This window comes from Cnephaeus nilssonii, assembly GCF_951640355.1.
Source record: "Cnephaeus nilssonii genome assembly, chromosome: 7".
Classification (NCBI taxonomy): Eukaryota; Metazoa; Chordata; class Mammalia; order Chiroptera; family Vespertilionidae; genus Cnephaeus; species Cnephaeus nilssonii.
Genome location: NC_137078.1, coordinates 4,752,085 through 4,772,359, shown reverse-complemented (window position 1 = coordinate 4,772,359; position 20,275 = coordinate 4,752,085). Strand labels below are relative to the sequence as shown.

At 39.1% G+C, this 20,275-nt stretch overlaps 2 protein-coding genes across 8 annotated transcripts in view; both read right to left on the bottom strand.

Annotated features, from left to right (window-relative positions):
• Positions 1-10,119, bottom strand: part of CCDC138 (coiled-coil domain containing 138) — a 215,382-nt gene extending 205,263 nt beyond the window's left edge. For 2 of the 5 annotated variants that reach the window (XM_079776948.1, XM_079776951.1), the window contains exons 1-5: positions 9,353-10,119; positions 8,283-8,340; positions 6,859-6,979; positions 3,429-3,556; positions 721-908 (exon numbers count right to left, since the gene is read on the bottom strand). In XM_079776948.1, the coding sequence (XP_079633074.1) occupies positions 721-908; positions 3,429-3,556; positions 6,859-6,979; positions 8,283-8,340; positions 9,353-9,550 (693 nt within the window). In that variant the 5' untranslated portion in view covers positions 9,551-10,119. Of the gene's footprint in view, positions 1-720; positions 909-3,428; positions 3,557-6,858; positions 6,980-8,282; positions 8,341-8,841; positions 9,221-9,352 lie in introns of those variants that run through there. The other 3 variants (XM_079776949.1, XM_079776952.1, XM_079776950.1) reach the window with 2 other exon arrangements.
• A 3,830-nt stretch (positions 10,120-13,949) lies between these two features.
• Positions 13,950-20,275, bottom strand: part of LOC307103119 (E3 SUMO-protein ligase RanBP2) — a 90,756-nt gene continuing 84,430 nt past the window's right edge. For all 3 annotated transcript variants that reach the window (XM_079777080.1, XM_079777079.1, XM_079777081.1), the window contains 4 exons: positions 17,235-17,380; positions 15,277-15,550; positions 14,844-15,178; positions 13,950-14,462 (listed from right to left, as the gene is read on the bottom strand). In XM_079777080.1, the coding sequence (XP_079633206.1) occupies positions 14,157-14,462; positions 14,844-15,178; positions 15,277-15,550; positions 17,235-17,380 (1,061 nt within the window). In that variant the 3' untranslated portion in view covers positions 13,950-14,156. The remainder of the gene's footprint in view (positions 14,463-14,843; positions 15,179-15,276; positions 15,551-17,234; positions 17,381-20,275) is intronic.

The window sequence follows — 20,275 nt, the reverse complement described above, 5'->3', positions numbered from 1 at the left end:
AGCCAAGATTTGGAAACAACCTAAGTGGCCATCAGCAGATGAGTGGATTAAAAAACCGTGGTACATCTACACAATGGAATACTACGCTGCTATAAAAAAGAAGGAACTCTTACCATTTGCAGCAGCATGGACGGACCTGGAGAGCATTACGCTAAGCGAAATAAGCCAGTCGGAGAAAGATAAATATCACATGATCTCATTTATTTGTGGAATATAATGAACAAGATAAAATGATGAACAAAAATAGATCCAAAGACATAGAAGCATCGAACAGACCAACCAACTTCAGACAGAAGGCAGGGGTTGGGGCGGGTGGTAAGAGATCAACCAAGGACTTGTATGCATGCATATATAAGCATAACCCATGGACACAGACTGTACAGGGGGGTGAAGGCATGTGCTGGGGGGTGGGAATGGCCAGGGAGAGGTCAATGGGAAGAAAAGGAGACATATGTAATACTTTAAACAATAAAGAACTTTTAAAAAAATAGTCTGAAATCTAAGAAATACACCTACACGTAAAAAGACCACTGTTTATTTTTTCTCTCAGCCATACATTTTCCTCTTCAATAGTTCTTACAATTGTGTTTGTTCCCGTCCAATCTCTTGACACACTTATTGAAAACAAAATGAAATACCTTGTAGCACTTAAATTTTGTAAATGTTTAGTGTTTAGAGCATAAATGTTTCTAAATACTTAACCCAGTATTTAGTTCTTACCTGCAGTTTCTGATGTATTTGGAATAATTCATCATATATCTGATTGATCTGATGTGGAAGTAAACTCTGCTTATTTGATGCTTTAGATGTTGGATAGATGACACGTTTCAAAGGAGAGTCACTTGCATCACTACAACATTCAGTCCAATTTCTTGAATTTGACGCCAAATTAGTTGGCCAGGCTACTGCTAAGAAAATAAAAGTTTTAAACTTTATTAATTTAGTTCTAAATATTCACAGATAATCTTCAGGAAGAACTACTATAAATATGAGTTCTAGTATTTTTTGAAAGTTTCAGGCAACATATGCGGAAAGAATGATACACCAAAGGTAGTAAAAATGTTACATTTAGAAAATGTGGATAAGGGCTATACAGAATTCTTTGTGATCTTTTGGGTACTTTTCGGTTTGAAATGGTTTCAAAATAGACTTCAAAGTGCACGAAAACACTCATGTATTAACTGTCTAGGACAAGAAATGTAGTTACCTCAGAAACTCCTGATCATATATTAACCACTAACCCAAAAATAGTGTTAATCATTGTTCATTTCTTTTTAAATTTTGCTACTTATATTTTTTAAAAAGGCCTTATTTGCCTTGATAAGCAAGTAGTGTTTTAGGCGCTTATACTGGCTACATATTTTCTCTGCATTAAATATGCTTTCATATCATTCCTTTTGAATTTATTCAACTAACTTGTTAAAATAATTCCAATGAATTGGAATTGCTCTCGCTAAGGATACTCAATTTTTACTTAAATTCAAACTAGCTTTCCCCCTAATTATATATACTTCTCATCAATCTGCCTCCCAGTATTTATGCATTCAAACTGTACAACACTGTCCAAAACCGAAGAATATTAGGTGTGTCTTTATTCTGCTCACTATAGAGAAATTATTCTTCATCACTGCTCAGCGAAATCATCATATATGCTTAATGCTTAATCAACACTTGTATTATTTCATTTTATTTTTTCCAGTTTCCTTGCATTGTAGTGAATCTGTTACTGGTTTTTAAGAGCTAGTTTATGACTAAAGATGTTAACAATTTCTCATGCATTGCAAATGAAATACCATGTTTTTTGTTACTATTTTACTCTGATGTTTTACTTTTTGATTGTATCAAACTTGTGTATTAAATATAATCATGTTCTGTTTTAAAATAAATAAGGCTTGCCCTGGCCGGTTTGGCTCAGTGGATAGAGCGTCGGCCTGTGGACTCAAGGGTCCCGGGTTCGATTCCGGTCAAGGGCATGTACCTTGGTTGCAGGCACATCCCCAGTAGGGGGTGTGCAGGAGGCAGCTGATCGATGTTTCTCTCTCATCGATGTTTCTGGCTCTCTATCCCTCTCCCTTTCTCTCTGTAAAAAATCAATAAAATATATTAAAATAAATAAGGCTTGCCCTGACTGGTTTGGCTCAGTGGATACAACGAACATTAGCCTGCGGACTGAAGGGTCCCAGGTTCGATTCCGGTCAAGGGCATGTACCTTGGTTGCGGGCACATCCTCAGTAGGGGATGTACAGGAGGCAGCTGATAGATGTTTCTCTCTCATCGATGTTTCTAACTCTCTATCCCTCTCCCTTCCTCTCTGTAAAAAATCAAATAAAATATATTGTTTTAAAAAATAAAATAAATAAAAATAAGGCTTATTTGGTTTTTGCCTATCTTTAACTTTATACAATGTCTGTTAATATAAATTGTAATTATGTAATTTCTATAACCTCCTCCTTTAAATAATATGTTCTTGTTTTAATGCCAGAATTATCTTGACTGCTTTATCCTATATATTTTTTCACTAGAGGCCCAGTGCACAAAATTCGTGCACGGGAGAGGGAGGGTCCCTCAGCCCGGCCTGGAACCCTCTCCAATCCGGGATCCCTCTCACAATCCGGGACAACTGGCTCCTAACTGCTCACCTGCCTGCCTGCCTGATCGCCCCTAACCACTCTGTCTGCCTGCCTGATCGCCCCTAACTGCTCTCCATTGCCGGCCTGATCCCCCTAAGTGATCTCCCCTATTGGCCTGATCCCCCTAACTGCTCTCCCCTGCCGCCCTGATTGCCCCTAACCACCTCTGCCTAGGCCCCGCCTCCGTGGCTTTGTCTGGAAGGATTTCTGGAAGATGTCCGGTCTAATTAGCATATTACCCTTTCATTAGTATAGATAGATATGCCACATAATGGCTATCAATGTGGCAATAGTGCTCTCAAAAACTTACAGCCAAGAGGGCCTCATCTCTGATTGCCTCTTTCCCTAAAATCCTAACAGACCTATGCAGCCAGGCACATAGAGATTAACTACTAATTCAGTGCCTAAGGAAGCCATACCTTAAGTAATCTGGGATATTTTCTAAAAATATTAAAGGATTAGTCAATTACTACTAACAATCTTTTAATCTTTTACTCACTTCCTAACAAATACTGACATGAAAAAGAACTAAAGAAATTATACAAAGTATTCATTTGATTAACTTATTTTCATAAGTTTTGAGAGTTTAGGAATACTAGTGGAAAAAATGAAGTTTATTTTTCTTCTTTCCTTTAGTTTAATAATAAGCACAATAACTATGTCATGTTTTATAAAAATTTAGAACACAGAAATACAGACACCTGAGGACAAGTGTTATCACTCTGCGGTAAGCTTTGTGTGCGCAACTTCACAAAGTTATTATTTAAATGATTATTCTAAAAAGAATATTTCTTTTACCTTTTTCTACTTCTTTAAAAGACTGCTTGGTTATTTTGGAGCTATTCACTCTATGATCCTTCTCAATTAACTCTACTTCTTTTTCCCGTTGCTTCAAATTATGAAAAGAATCCAGTTCATCATCTAGGCTTTAAGAAAAATTATGTCAAAGCATTCTAGAAGTTTACTATAGCATTCTAAAAACATAAAACTGCTTTTCAAATATTAACAGCATCACAACTGAGAAAAATGTAACATGTAAACATTTTTTTAAAAGCAAAGAGTAAAAATATAAACAGTAAGTCATTGATCCTGCAAACTCACTAAAAGTATCTTCCTACAGATACAAATACTAGAGGCCCGGTGCTAAAAGAATTATTGTTTAACATGAGGAAACTGAACCCTAAATCATTTAAATAACTGACAGATGATGTAACTAGTAAAAGATGAAAGAGAACTAGACTTCCAAGTGTTCTCACCAAAAAGATGATCTCAAAGTTGAACTTTCTCAAAGTTGAAAGTACTGTTCAAAAGGAACATAATGCAAGTCACATAAGGTTATTTAAATTTTCTAGTATCCACATTAAAAACATAAAAAAATGTAAAATTCTAACAATATGTTATATTTAACCTAGTATGTCTAAAAGATTATCCTTTGAACATGTAATCAGTATTTTAAAATTAGGATATTTTACATTTTGGGGCCCATTTTCTTCAATCTGATGTGTATTTTAGATTTCCAACATACCTCAATTCAGAAAAGCCCAATTTCAAGTACTGAATAGCCGCTTGCAGCTACTGTGCTGGACAGTAGTATAATTCTACACTAGGTCATGACAAGGGATTGTGAAAAAACTGTCCGTTATAAAACGCTTTATAGTCAAAAAGTTTTAAATTATAATTTTAAGTATACCCAGAAACAAAAAGTTATAAAATTACCAGTTAAATCCTATATAAGAGAGGAATATGCTAATTATCTGTTACGCCCTGAGGCGTAACGACTGACTGCATAAGGACCAGATCACGGATCTGCAGGAGGGTGGGGCAGCGAACTACAAGCGGACAGGAAGCTATGGCAGGGGAGAGGGAAGAAGACCGGGGAGCTATAGGAGGGCAGGGCAGCAGGCAGAGAGCTAAAGGAGGGCGAAAGCGACCTACTGGTACATGGATTCGTGTGCAGGGCTACTAGTATCATAATAAAAGGCTAATATGCAAATGGTCGTCACGCCGTGATGCCATAACAACCGATCAACAGGGACCTGAGGCTGTGCCCCCCTCCCCTGCCCAGCAGGGCTGGACAGGGGACCTCAGGCTGCACCCTCCACCCGGCGGGGCTTGATGGGGTACCTCAGGCCATGGCCCCCACCCCGGTGCCAGGCCAGGGAATCTCAGGCCACGCCCCCGGGCCGGGGTACCTGAGGCTGCACCAGGGAACCTGAGGCTGTACCCAACTGGTGCCAGGCTGGGGGACCTGAGGCTGCACCCCCCGTCGAGTGGGGCTTGAGGGGTTGGGGCCGGCCAGGTCTGGGTCTCACTCAATGGGGGTGGGGTCGGCCGGGTCTGGGTCTCGCGAGATTTTGAGGCGCACATGAGTGGGTGGGGACTTGACTCGGTCCCGCAGCACGCCCCAGACTCTGACAGAAGGGAGATTTTCATATATATTTTACTAATTTTCTTTAATCTCTGACACTTCTATTACAGAAAAAGGGCAAATAGCAATATTAAAATATTTCCTCTAATTAATTCCCTTTTAATGTGCATGAATTTCGTGCACCGGGCCACTAGTAAGAAAATAATTTCCATAAATTCTTAATTATTTTAAAGTAATTTTCACTTTCCTTCCTCTCTATTCAATATACCTCATGTCCAAATGCTTAATCCAGATCAACTAGGCTACTCTGTGAATGATAAGAGTAATAACAAAGATAATGATAATATTTGAATGTTTTTCTATGTGCTGAACACTGTTTTAAGTGCTGTACATAGATTAACTCATTAAAGTAGAGAATGAAACAATTATATTAAAAATTTAAGCTACCAGCCCTAGCTGGTTTGGCTCAGTGGATAGAGCATTGGCCTGCATACTGAAGGGTCCCGAGTTTGATTCCGGCCAAGGGCACATGCCCGGGTTGTGGGCTCGATCCCCAGTGGGGATCGTGCAGGAGGCAGCCGACCAATGATTCACTCTCATCATTGATGTTTCTATCTCTCTCTCTCCTCCCTTCCTCTATGAAATGAATAAAAAAATATATTTAAAAATAAATTTAAGCTACCAAATATCAATTACTTTAATCATATATGGTATTTTAGGCACAATTGTCTTTTTTTCTCTCCATAATTATCTCAAAATTTCATTCTGTATTTGTCTTTGTTGTTTAACATTATTTCAAAACTGGAGGTGGGGGGATCCCTCAGCCCAGCTTGCCCCCTCTCACAGTCCGGGAGCCCTCAGGGGCGGGAGGCAACCCGGCGATCAGAGGAAGGCGACGCCCCATCACACCTCTGCTGCTGCCACTGCCAGAAGTGCAAGCCTCAGCCGGCCCTCGTTACCTGAGCCTCAGGCAGCCCTGGACGCCTGGGCAGCCACCATCCAAGGTTTGCCTGTGCCTCGGGCCAGTCCTGGGCAGCCGACATCCGAGGCTTGCCTGCGCCTCGGGCTGGCCCTGGGCAGCTGAGAAGCTGAGGGGACTGGGTGTCACCATCCTGTGGCTGTGGGTGCACACATCTTTGAGGGTGTGACAGTCAATTAGTATATTCCCTCCTTATTGTCTGTGGGTGCCACCATCTTTGTGAGGTGTGATGGTCAATTAGCATATTCCCTCTTTATTAGATAGAATGTTTAACCCTTGATACAAATAGTACTTCCTTCTGACACATATTTTTGGAATTTAATAAGATCAAATTTGGTATTTTATTTCACCTTAGTTTCTAGTACTGTTTCGTGTATATGTGTGTGTCTTTTTAAGTATATTTTTATTGATTTCAGAAAGGAGGACAGAGAGAGAGATAGAAATATCAATGATGAGAACAAATCAAATGATCCACTGCCTTCTGGCCCCTTACTGAGGATCCATCTCGCAACCAGGCAAGTGCCCTTACCAAGAATCGAACCATTACATCCTGGTTCATTGGTCGACACTCAAGCATTGAGCCACACTGGCCAGGCAGCTTTCACTGTTTTTATACTTGTTTTACCCAGGGTAAAATCTCCTATACAACACTACTAACCCCTCACAGCCCAGTTAGCATCTCCCAGACTTCATTCTCTCTCAGTCTATCTAAAATCCATTGCTTATCACACTACTAGACATACACTACTATTCAGCAGGCTCCAGACTGCTTATACTTCCTCTCAGAGAAAACAAAACACATAAATAATCCATCCTTTGCCTTTTTTCAGTGTTTTGAGGTACTGAAGGGATAACAACAGTAAGGATACAGGGTACTTTACCAGTTCATGTTGAAGTGCTTGGATGAACTATAAAGAGGTATAGTGGAATGCTTTCTTTCATCAGAATACCATCTTAATGAGGAATCAACTTTATCTCCAGATGAGCAGACATCCAAGTCATCTATTAAGAAAAAAGAAAATAGCAGAAATTACTTACCTAATTGTATTATTCTAGGCTCCTAAAGATAAAACAGAAAAATTAGTGAAAGGATTTCTTATATCTATGTCTCCTTAATGCAAACTTCCAGAAAATAAACAACTCTTATATTTATACTATAGCACTTTACTGATCACAAAATGCTTTTTCATCCATTACCTTATTTGATCCTAACCCCTCAAAGCAAGCAGTATAGGTTCTTTTAATTCTATTTTAATGGTTAGAAACCGAGAAATCAGAGAAGTTATGCAAATTTTTCCACAACCAGCAAATAGAAAGAATGAAATTGAAAATCCAGCCCTCTTTCTAAATACTTATGGCATTTCATCAGTCCTCAACCATGAAACATTTTATATACTTAAACATTAAGATTTGTTTAATAAATTGTTAGCCTATATCTAAATTCAGTAAAAAAAAAAAAAAAAAAAAAAAGGAAAATAGAGCTTCTCTGATAAGCTATTTAGAATTACTTATAAATGTATGCACCCTACTTTAACACTCATTTTTACCCCCTCAGAAATTTAATGACCTATACTTTTCAGTTATATTTTGGAAGAATGAAGTTTTAGGGTAATTTTCAAAATTAAAATTCAATCTTTACAAGATATCTTTAAGATACTGGACTCAGTAATAACTGGAATATCTTTTTCATATTCAACAAATGTTTTAGAAGATTGTTAAAACAGAATTAAAATTTCAAAATGAAATAAGCTTGGAAAAAAGTGAAATTCCTTAATCCAACATCTAATGAACTTTTAAAGATATTAACTACTGTTTCTGCTAAAATCATCTCAAACTTCAATAATTACACTTACTAAAGACACTAAGAAGTATCAAAAAAAATAAAAATTCTAATGATTAATTAGCTATGCATGTTAGTCACAGATTGTCCAATCCCACAGTATAATTAACTTTACTAAATAAATTTATTTGATAAATTCCTCCAGTGCAATAATTACTCTAATAACTTCGGAAAGCTTGTGTGAAAAAATAGCCATTTAGCCTACTTTACCTAATATACTCTGTTTAATTTTTAATATAAAAATACTATAATTGAAACACCAAAAAATTCAATTTTATATTTAAAGACATCTTACACATTCACCCCAAATATCATGATTACTATTAGATCATTACCAGACTGAAAAAAGCTTAGTATTACAAGACATCTGGCAATAGCAATTAAGTCTAAACATTTTTTAAAAGTCTTTTCTCTCAAATTAAATTTGATAAAACCCCAAATACAGAAAATTCTCTACTGGCTTACCTGGGGAGGTTAGATATCTTCTCTTACATTTAGCCTGATCAAAACTTGAAACAGAATACTAAAAAAAGAAAAATTATGACATTTAATGTGTATACTAAGAATCAACTTACAGTCTCAAGATAGTTCCCTATAAATTATGTACAAAGGTTAGCCTTTAATTAGAGCAGTGGGAAAACCTGGTAGGCCCACCTTAACCAAGTGATAAAGTTAACATCAATAACGTGACAACGCCACATCAAGTGTCTCCTGATGAACATCGCAAGCCACACCAGTCATGGAACATTCCTGACAAAAATGTATAACCAGTATCTGATCATGAGATATCGCCAAGCCCACACAGAGACATCCTAATAAATAATCGTTCTAACTCTTCAAAAACATCAATACTGCAGAAGACAAAGTCTTCAGAACCTATTCTAAATTAAAGGCAGCAAAAGGGAAAAGCAAACAAAGGCAATGCTTGTTTTGATTCTATCTGCACCAGGAGAGAATATTTGTATGCAAAGGACCTTACTGAGATTGCTGGTAAAATGTGAATATGAAATACACAATATTGTACCAATGTTAAGTGTCCTGAATCTATTACTCTCCTCTGCTTAGACAAGACGAATGCCCCTGTTTCTGGGAAAACGCCCGGAAGCATTTGCACTTGGTGATGATGTCCGCCAATGGTCCTCAGACAGTCCGGGGGATGTCTGTGCGGGAGGGGTCAGAAAGGGGGGGAGCGTGCTACGTTTATCACGGTGCTACACCACAAGGGTACAAGAGGATTCTGGCAACGTTTTGTTTTTTAGTTTTGAAAGTATTTCAAAACAAGCCTTTTAAAGGAGCTGAACTGTTTTTTAACTCCATTCAAGTCACTGTAAGTAAAAGTTGAAAACACTTCCCACAGTGACACACCCGACTGGCGGGACAGAACCTTCCAAAGCACGTGGCGAAGGGCGTTGGTTCCCGTGCCGGCCGCCCGCCCGCCGCTGACCGGCGGCCCAGAACCGCTCGCCCCGGCTGCCAGCTTCCCTTCCGCCGCCTCTCCCGAGCGACCAGCAGGGCGAGGAGGAAGCGGGCCTCACCTCCGCCGCCAGCCCGTAGCGGCTTTTGAGACGCTCCACTGCGAAATCCTGGCCGGGGGGCTTGACCACCCTCGGCCGCGGCGGCTGCATCTGCTGCATCGGCTGCATCGCGCCGGGCGCCGTTGTCTCCTCGGGAACAGCCTTCAAATCCGCGGCGGGACGCGCAGGGGCGGAGCTCGCGCAGCGGAAGTGCGTCATGACGCACGAAACGGTCCCTCTGGCGAGGCGAGGGTCCTTGTCACACCTTGTTAAAAATGTCCTGGCGTTACCTTTAGTGACTATTTGCTAAATTAGTGTGTTATTTGGACTGGTAAATGGCGTTTACCCTTTCGGTCTTTTGCTACTTGGCTTTCCTCCGTCACGCCCACCTGGGCTCTCAGCGGCGCGGCCCCGCCCCCAGCGGAGCCTCCGATCTCCAGGGCCGGGCGGAGTGGCCGCCTGGTAACCGCAGCTTCTCTCTGCAGGTGGGATGCACGCCGCACCGGTCCGGACCCTGGGCTCACCGGGATGGTCCAAACCTGACGGGGAGGACCGCACCTTGGTCTGGGCATATCTGACGTATTTGTGTGCGTTTGGACAGAGTCGGGGTGGCCTTGCTAACTGTAATGTTAAATGAGGGGGTAAGTCCAAGAATAAACCGTACTACAAAGTATAGCTATTTCAAGAGTTACCTCTTCACTTTCCTATTATGGGCCAGTATTTCCTACTCAGAGTAACATGGTATATTAATAAGTAGTATTAGAATGTAAGTTACATGAGAGCATGCTTTTTTTTTTATTTTAACCAACTTCCCCCAATGCCCAGAACAGTGCCTGTCATTTAGTAGGTGCTCAGTATTCATTGGTATAGTATATCAACCTAAATCGGAGACTAATGGAGTTGAATAACTACTTAATTTCCTATATAAATACACTAGTATAACCCTTTACTTTTCTAAACTGTATTCACCAGCATTCTGGACTAATAATTCCTAGAGTTTCTGGATTATCTTTAAATTTTCTCCAATGTCAAAAATTTTATAAGATGAATATTTTAATAAAGTAGTTGCCTGATAATTACTTAAACCAATAATTACTTGGCATACAATATAACTATAGTATAAAAATGAGTTCCTTTATATTCTATCTTTAAACAGAATTTAATGAGCCAATATAAAATCAAACCAGTTTAAAAAATACATAACATGGGTTTATACCACATTAGGAAATAAGAGAAATCATAGGCAAAGTCCTTTGCCTCAAGCCACTTTTAAGCATCTTTGGAATACTAATAGTAAAGTAGGCTTACTGGCCATTTTTATCAAACTTTTGGTCAAAATATTAGTTTTTAAAGCTTCTTAATACAAAATTTGAATGCTTTAAGATACCACTGATTTCTAAAAAAAAAAAATCTCTAAACTGCACTTGCCTTTACTTGAATATTATTCTAAAATCACAACACAGGCATCAGCTATCTGAAAAATTCACAACCTTATACCAATTTATACTACACTAGAGGCCTGATGCACAAAATTCATGCACGGGGGCAGGGGGTGTCCCTCAGGCCAGCCTGCACCCTCTCCAATCCAGGACTGCTGGCTCCCAACCACTTGCCTGCCTGCCTGCTTGATTGCCCCCTAACCACTCTCCTGCCAGCCTGATCAATGCCTAACTGCTCCCCTGCAGGCCCAATTGCCCCTAACTACCCTCCCCTGCCACCCTGGTCGCCCCTAACTGCCCTCCCCTGCCAGTCGGGTCGCCCCTAACTGTCCTGCCCTGCAGGCCTGGTCACGCCCAGCTGCTCTCCCCTGCTGGCCTGGCCACCCCTGCCCTCCCTTCCCAGCCTGATTGCCCCTAACTGCCCTCCCCTGCTGGCCTGGTCCATCCCAACTGACCTCCCCTGCTGGTCATCTTGTGTCCACATGGGGTGGCCATCGTGTGTTCGAGTGGTGGTAAATTTGCATATTATCTCTATATTATATAGGATAAACTTCCAAAGAAGTCAATTCTTACTATTAAATGAGCATACATATAGTCCATAGTTCTCTTTAAGGTGCATGTAGTTCAACTGATACACTGGAGTATCAGTTACCTGGTTATATGGCCAAGTGGATTTAGTGATGGTATTCCATCACTCATTACTCACAAAAACCACACACAACATTCCTCTCCTTCTTTAACTAGTGGTTGAACAGGTACTTATTATTGGACTAGAGGCCCAGTGCACGAATTTGTGCACATTAAAAGGAAATGAATTAGAAGAAATATTTTAATATCGCTATTCACCCTGACAATTTCACCCTATCAAATTCACATCTGACAATGACAGATGCAAATACACTGTACAAATGGCGTCAGCGAGAGCTTTATGTATATAAACTTCCTTAATTAGACCTGCTTTCTGATTTAGCTAAACTTTTTCCAGCCCCGTGAAGCACCCTAAGTTCTCTTTCAGGTAGTCAACAACACAGCAGTAAATGTCAACACGAAGCAGATTATTGTAGATCACACAAGGAAAACAAAGGGTTATATGCACAATAAATTTTCTAAATGTCATGGCTGTTAACAATCGTCATATTAAATTGAAATATTTAACTGTAGCAGTGTTTGACTATATTCTGCACAGTGAAAAAACCTGAAGTCATTTTCAAGGTCCACCATTTCTTACTTTTCAATCAGGTCAAGTTTCTAAACTTTCTAAATCTCCGTTTGCCAGCTAATGAAAAGAAATAGGATTCATCAGAGTCTCCTATCTACCTACTCCAGGACTTCTGGGAGGTTCAAATGAGATGAGGCATGTGAAAACGCTTCACAGACAATTGGTTAAAGTGTAAAATGTTTGCACCTGGTTATAAAACAAGTCATGTTCCTGGGCTGAAGAAACTCCGAGGCTAGTCACTAGGGAGAGAAAGCCAGACGTTGCTATGTGACATCATTACCCAGCACCCACAGCCATCGTTTCCAGGCTGGGCTATGGGCCACATTTTGCACCATGGGTCTTGGGCAGCATTGGCTGCGATTTGGTGGGCTCTCACTCCGGGGTGGTGGTAGGGCCTGTGTCTCACTTGGGGGAAGCCGAGTGTTGCTTTGTCGGTGCCAGGTCCACAGTGCTGTTTCTTTGTAAATGGCCAGTGCGCATCACGGCAGCTCCTGCGTTGAGCATCTGCCCCCTGGTGGTCGGTGTGTAATAGTAACTGGTCAGATGGACACTTAGCATATTAGCCTTTTATATACTGCATATAGACTAGAGGCCAAGTGCACAAAATTCATGCACTCGTGGGGGTGGGGGGTCCCTCAGCCCAGCCTGTGCCCTCTCGCAGTCCAGGAGCCCTCAGGGGATGTCCGACTGACAGCTCCTGTGTTGAGCATCTGCCTCCTGGTGGTCAGTGCACATCATAGTGACCAGTCATTCCGCCATTCGGTCAATTTGCATATTAGCCTTTTATTATATATGATAGCCTATTTCCAAATTCCTAAACAACAGAATAAACCCCACTGTCTTTTACTAAATGCGATAATTTCACTGGGAAGAACACAGGAGGGCGGAAGGCAGCCACTGTTAGTGATTAGAATGATTGGAATATACCAAATCTTGTGCTCCAATTAGCTTCTTTGTAGTTCTATATTGAGTAGGCTTATGAGAGTATCCGCTTTTTTAGCAGTCTAACTTTTGAAACTAGCCATTTCCAAATAAATTTTCAGTGTGTATCAAACTTGAAAAAAGTCACTTCCTTGGGGGCTGTGGAAATTATGTGGCATTTTGAGTTTATAGACCTTTAATTGTCCTCCTTAATTTGGTTCTAGAATTAACAATTATATGCACAATAAATTTTCTAAATGTCATGGCTGTTAATAATCATCATTTTATTTTTGCTACAAAATTCACCAGAAAAAGTTACTGCAACAATCTAGTATAAAGCAAATCTTTAACCAAAAACATGGAATAGATCTTTTTAAAATATTCACACTTTATCACAGTAACTGCAAGGAAAAATTCAAGTTCAACTAGAACAAAGCTGCAATTTTGAGGTAGTAGGAATAGATGACAGAAAAGTTAAAAAAAAATCTACGGACATACTCAACTTGTTTCAAATGTAAAAATAAATGTAATACCTTTGAAAGGGCACAGGAAGCTACATAAATTTTAAGAAAAGAAGGTACTCTACTTAGAAGTTCATTAACTATCCAGAAGTTCATTAACTATCAAAGATTAAAGAAGAGCACTTTGGTTAACCTTTTGCACTCGGATGTCAATGTGACTCGACACGGTTAGCATTAGAATAAAGGAATCGAAAAAAAAGCAAGCGAATGCAAAGGGTTAAGTCTCTAACCTCTGGGCTCTGCCCATTCATAAGTCTCTATGCATAAATGAGCACACCAATAGTTAAAATTACCAAATATATTTCCAAATCTAAAATAAAAATTACCCCCATTTTGGTCCCTTTATTCAAACAGTAAATATATCCAGGCAGGAAGTCCAATATCCTAAAAGAAATTAAAATTAAATTGCTTATATAATATTCCTTCAATGAGAAGGTCTATTGCTTTTAATAACATTAGTATTATTCCATTTTTAATACAAATATGTCAGGAGTACATAAACACAAGTACATCTGAAATAAACCAGTGTTTAAATTTTTATTTCACACCATGCAAGGTCAATTGTAACACATTAAAAAGTGACAACAGCTATAAGCTGCAATTTTACATTTATACATTGGAAATGTCCATTTTCAAAAGCTGAACATAATTACTATATTGTCATAACAGCTAAGCTTCATATCAATTGTTTATACAGGTAAAATTTACTATAAAAAACAATGATTTTATATCTGTCCACATTCTTTGATACTAATTCTTCGACTAACAGACCCTTTAGGAGAACCAAATGATTCAATCTTTTTCACAGTATCCATGCCATCCTTAACAAACCCAAATACTACATGCTTAAAGTCCAAATGTTCTGCTTTTTTCAATGTTATAAAAAATTGAGAATTATTGGTATCCCGGCCTCGATTAGCCATTGATAGGAAACCAGGACCAGTATGTTTCACATTAAAATTTTCATCTTCAAATTTATCGCCATAAATGGACCGTCCTCCTGTTCCATCATGTTTGGTAATATCTCCACCCTGGAAAAAATTTTTTATTAATAGGGATCCTGAGTAAAATATTACAATGCACACAGACTAACCACTACAGGGAAGTCTTAAACACCCTGCTTGCTTGAAAATGTGGTATGAAAACTAAATAATACCCATTTTTGAAAGAAGACAAAAGTGACAAGAGGTCTTTTTCCCACCCTCAATTATGGCAAGTTTGAAGTCATCATAAATTTCCACTATTTTAGGCTGAAAATTTTTTGCGGTAGGATATATTGATATGGTGACACCAATTTGTGGAAAAGCTAAAGATACCTTAAGAAAATTATAGGTGAGGAAGAACACTCAAATTTCCCAATTAGTGTAGTGCACTTTTCTAGACTTCAATTGTGATATACAGTCAATACTTACTTGGCAAACGAAATCTGGAATTACTCTGTGAAAAATGGAGTTCTTGAAACCAAAACCCTTCTCTCCAGTGCATAGTGCTCTGAAGTTCTCAGCAGTTTGAGGAACAATGTTTGAAAATAATTCCATGGTTATACGTCCTAGAGGTTCGTCGTCTGCACAAACATCAAAAAACACCACAGGATTTGTCTCCCTTGATAATTCTGCTGTCAGTGATACCTGTCCCTTCTGGAGTTTCAATAAATTCCGTTGACATTCTTCAAATTTTCTCTTAAAAGAATCAGCCATTTCTTTAGTTTTAAATTTCACTGCAAGCTGTTCTACTTTGGCTTCTCCATCTATTGAACAACAGAACAACACAGTTATCTCCATATCAAAATGTTATAATATTGTTATGGATTTTAGCAAAATCTAAAAAGTGAAAAGTATCACTTACCAGCATAATCCGAGGCAGTCCAAACTAAAGCATTAATTGAAACATTTAAGGGTTTTAATTCCATTGTTTTGGTTATAACATGGTTTGCACACACTTTAAAGACTTGGTCTCTTCTCATTAGGATCCGATAGTAATTCTTCAGTGTATGCCAAAGAATTTTAATATCTCCAACACCACGCTCCTTCCACTGATGAACATCTCGATCCCATCTATAAAGTTTGGCTCTCTCTTTAAATAAAATGTCCTCATCTTCTTCTCCAGATTTTACTTCTACCTATGATAGATGAAAAAATAAGCTTTTGGTCATAACATATTCCATAACAAATTCCTTAAAATACTGTCTTTGTAATGACATTAACAAAATGTGAACTGTGCTATCAAAACAAATGATAATATCCTAGGGCTAGGAATACATCTGACTTGGATGAGGCAGTGAAGACCTGATTTGTTATTAAGTCTTTTTCTCTTATGTAAGTATTCTTCCTCCTTTTGAAAATTAAATATATTCTTTTATAAAACAGAATAGGTTCAAAAAGTTCTTCAAGAGAAATATTTACTACTTGAGGTTGAAAACTAACAAAGTAATTTGTCTAAAACAACATTCTTGTCCAGAAAATGTAGTTTATTTTTACTGATAGGACTTTAGCAAGTATGAGATTAGATATTTTGCCCCCCAGAATTGTTATGAAAAGAAACCTATGAAAAAAATAAGCTCTCCACAATAATTTTATACGTAATATACCAAACAACATACTATCTAATGAAAGAGAAACAAGCAAATTGACCGTACCTCCGCTACGCACACAAGCCATGCCCACCAGCCAATCAGGAGCGAATATGCAAATTAGCCCAACAACCATGGCGGCGGCCACGGGGCTGGAGCAAGCAGGAGGCTTGGGTTGCCCCCAACGATGGAGGAAGCCAAGCTTCCCTCCCGCCTTGGCGAGCCCTGGCCTCCACTCAAGGCTACAAAGTTTTAATTATAGAAGATAAAGAAATCCCAGATACCAGGGCCTCCGCTTGGGTCGCCGGGGGGCGTGGCTGGCCTGCAGTCCACCGCAGGCCCCTCACCCAGGCTGCCTCACACCCAAAGGGAACCCCCACCCTGATCGGGTACACCCTTCACGGCAAACCAGCTGGCCCCCACCCATGCACCAGGCATATATCCTATCTAATAAAAGAGTAATATGCAAATTGACTGTCACTCCAACAAACAAGATGGCTGCCCCCATGTGGACACAAGATGGCCACCACAAGATGGCCAGCAGGGGAGGGCATTTGGGAAGGACTAGGCCTGCAAGGGAGGGCAGTTGTGGGCGATCAGGCCAGCAGGGGAGGGCAGTTGGGAGGGACCAGGCCTGCAAGGGAGGGCAATTGTGGGTGATCAAGCCTGCAGGGGAGGGCAGTTAGGGGTGACCAGGCCAGCAGAGGAGGGAAGTTGGGGGCAACCGGCCTGCAGGGGACAGCAGTTGGCGGGGACCAGGCCTTCAGGGGAGGGCAGTTAAGGGTGACCAGTCCTATAGGGGAGGACAGTTAGGGACAATCAGGCTTGCAGGGGAGCAGTTAGGCATCAATCAGGCTGGCAGGGGAGTGGTTAGGGGGTGATCAGTCTGGCAGGCAGAAGCGTTTAGGGGCAATCAGGAAGGCAGGCAGGCGAGCAGTTGGGAGCCAGCAGTCCTGGATTGTGAGAGGGATCCCAGATTGGAGAGGGTGCAGGCTGGGCTGAGGGACACCCCCCCCCCCCCCCCCCCGCCATGCACGAATTTTGTGAGGGGCCTCTAGTTTATATGTAAATTTTAACAAAAATGACAATTTATACTTAAAGGCTTAACTTCTAATAAAGAATTTCCATTTGAAACCGTAGATATTCTGAAAGAAATGCAAAGTTAGCCCTGCAAATCAAGTTTGAAACCTAAAATATGAAGTTATTAGTAAGATTTTCATACTTTAATATTTACCTCTGGTAATGACACTATTGGTTCAAAGTGGATATCTTCATTATAAACTACTTCTTCATCACTGCCATCTTCTTCTTCCCCAACTTTATTGGTTGACTGTGTTCCAAACACAGTTGCTCCAGTATTTGCCCACTGGAAATTTTTATCTGATGAATAAATCAGGATATTTAAACAGTGGTATCTATTTATATCAGCTTTTAATCCTCTGGTTAAATGATTTAAACAATACATCAAATTAACGATGATGTGCCATATACTTGTAGTTAAGAAAATGCCCCCATTTTTAAATTATACTATTTAAAATTATATTATTCTGTCAAGGCCAACTCATGTAGTGAGTTCATAGTACATTTAGTACTATTTATGCTTGCAGATATGAGGATAAGATCATTTGACCATTTCGTAAACTTCATGATATAAACAACATAAGTACACTTTCAGTAACGAAGCAGGTTCTTAAAAAAGTACATACCTTGGAATTCTCAAAACTCAGCTCCATAAGTAGTTTATTTCATAAAACATTTTATTACATGAGAAAAATAGCTTTGAACCTAAAATGTCCATAAAGAGGCCAAATATGCTACTTCAAATTTAGCCAAAGCAGTCTAAACATGTTTATAACTTCTGTATTTCACAACTTCCTACTGAAGTAACTAGTGTTGGAGCTTAGATTTCTTCAGGCCTTGGGAAAAGCTCAGACTCCAACTGTCCTCAATGGATTAGACTGGGAGGGGTGAAAAGAATTCTCATTCCCATGCAGAAGAACAGACTGTTTCTCTCCCTCATACCTTGCAGGTGAAAACTAAAAGTTTCTTCATCTCCACTGAGATGAACCAGCCTGCTAATACCTCACTACCTCAGAGGAAAGAAAACCCTCTTAATTTGTCATCACTTGATGAATCAGTGACTTAAGAGAACCCTACATTTGTGCTAAAAATTCATAAAGTAGCAAAAATGTATCAGATCACTTAAGTTGGCACAATGAAGAAAGAACTAATTAAATAACTAAAAGTAACCCCTTCTAAACCAGATTTAATGAGGGGGGGGGGGGAAATACACACAAAAAATCCTTAAGAAGATACTGCCAAAAAATGCTATAAAATAAGAAAACACAAAATAAAGTTTATGGGGGCTTCCTGAGAATAGTGACCATGGATTAGATGTTATTCAGGTTTGGGGCTCAATAATAACTAATTTAGGATCTCCCAAATAAACTTTTTACATTATCCCAAATACCCTTGGAAGGTGTGGCAAAAATTTTCAAAATTCCTGTAAAGCAGTAGTTCTTAACACTGGGTGAATATTACAACTACACCAAGATCTTTTGTAAAATAGCAATGCCTGAGGTACCATTCCCAAGGAGCCCAATATAGCTATCGGGTAGTTTGTTTTTTTTAAATCTCCCAGGAAATTCTATTAGGAAGCCAACAGCTGAAAACCACTGTTTCTCTTGGGATCAGGAGGAATCATCCAAACAGTAAAGTATAAAAATAAACATATCAACAATCAATATCAATATCATGGTTAACAGTACCAAGGAGGCTTCCACTATGTGTTGGAGTTTAATGAAAATACTACAAAATCTAAAGAAAATATGATAAAGGGACAATCATTGGCAAAGGCAGACCTAAATAGGTTTTCCTTATTATTCTTTTAGTTCCCATATGAAATACTATACAACAGAATTGTGTGAATAGGACTTTCAGAAGAAAATTAATAGGAAAAAAGAACCAAAATTAAACAAAAGAAATGAACAATAAAAAATGAACACAAAAATAAAGAGTAATCACCATAGAAATAGTATGAGAAAAGAGAACAAAAAGTTTTAACATCAAAAAGGTCCACACAATACCAAGAACAAGTTTCAGAAAGACACCTACATTATACTGAAATTTATAACCTCTTTTTAAAAAATTAAGTCCTATAAGCTCTTATTGAAAGAGAAAAGCAAGACTGAAATTCTAAATTAAAAAATTTACAGGAGACTTACAGTTTCAAGCACTATTTCGTGCTTGTTAGCTCAGTCTAATTAGATAAATAAAGCATTAAACATATAAGAAAAGTAACAATAATTTAAAGAAAACCAATGGCAAAATCTGAAGATGAATAAAAAACACACACAAAAATAAAGAACAAAGTAGGAGGGATCTTAATACTAGATATCAAGTTATACTACAAAGCCACTGTTCTCGAAACTGCCTGGTACTGGCACAAGAACAGACATATAAACCAATGGAATAGAACAGAGAACTCAGAAATCAACCCAAACCACTATGCTCAATTAATATTTGACAAAGGAGGAAAGAGCATACAATGGAATCAAGACAGTCTCTTCAATAAATGGTGTTGGGAAAATTGAACAGATACATGCAAAAAAATGAAACTAGACCACCAACTTACACCACACACAAAAATAAACTCAAAATGGATAAAGGACTTAAACGTAAGACGGGAAACCAGAAAAATCTTAGAGGAATCCACAGGCAGCAAAATCTCAGACATATGCCGAAGCAGTGTCTTCACCAATACAGTTCATAGGGCAATGGAAACTAAAGAGAAAATAAACAAATGGGACTACATCAAAATAAAAAGCTTCTGCACAGCAAAAGAAACCATCAACAAAACAACAAGAAAGCCCACTGCATGGGAGAACATATTTGCCAATGTTATCACTCATAAGGGTTTAATCTCCAACATTTACAGGTAACTCATACAACTTAACAAAAGGAAGATAAACAACCCAATCAAAAAATGGGCAATAGACCTAAAGAGATACTTTTTGAAAGAACATGCAGAAGGCCAAGAGACATATGAAAACATGCTCAAAGCCACTAATCATCCAAAAGATGCAAATCTAAACGACTATGAGGTACCACCTCACACCTGTCAGAATGACTATCATCAACAAATCAACAAATGACAAGTGCTGATGAGGATGCAGAGAAAAAGGAACCCTCGTGCACTGCAGGTGGGAATGCAGACTGGTGCAACCACTGTGGAGAACAGTATGGAGTTTCCTCAAAAAACTAAAAATGGAACTC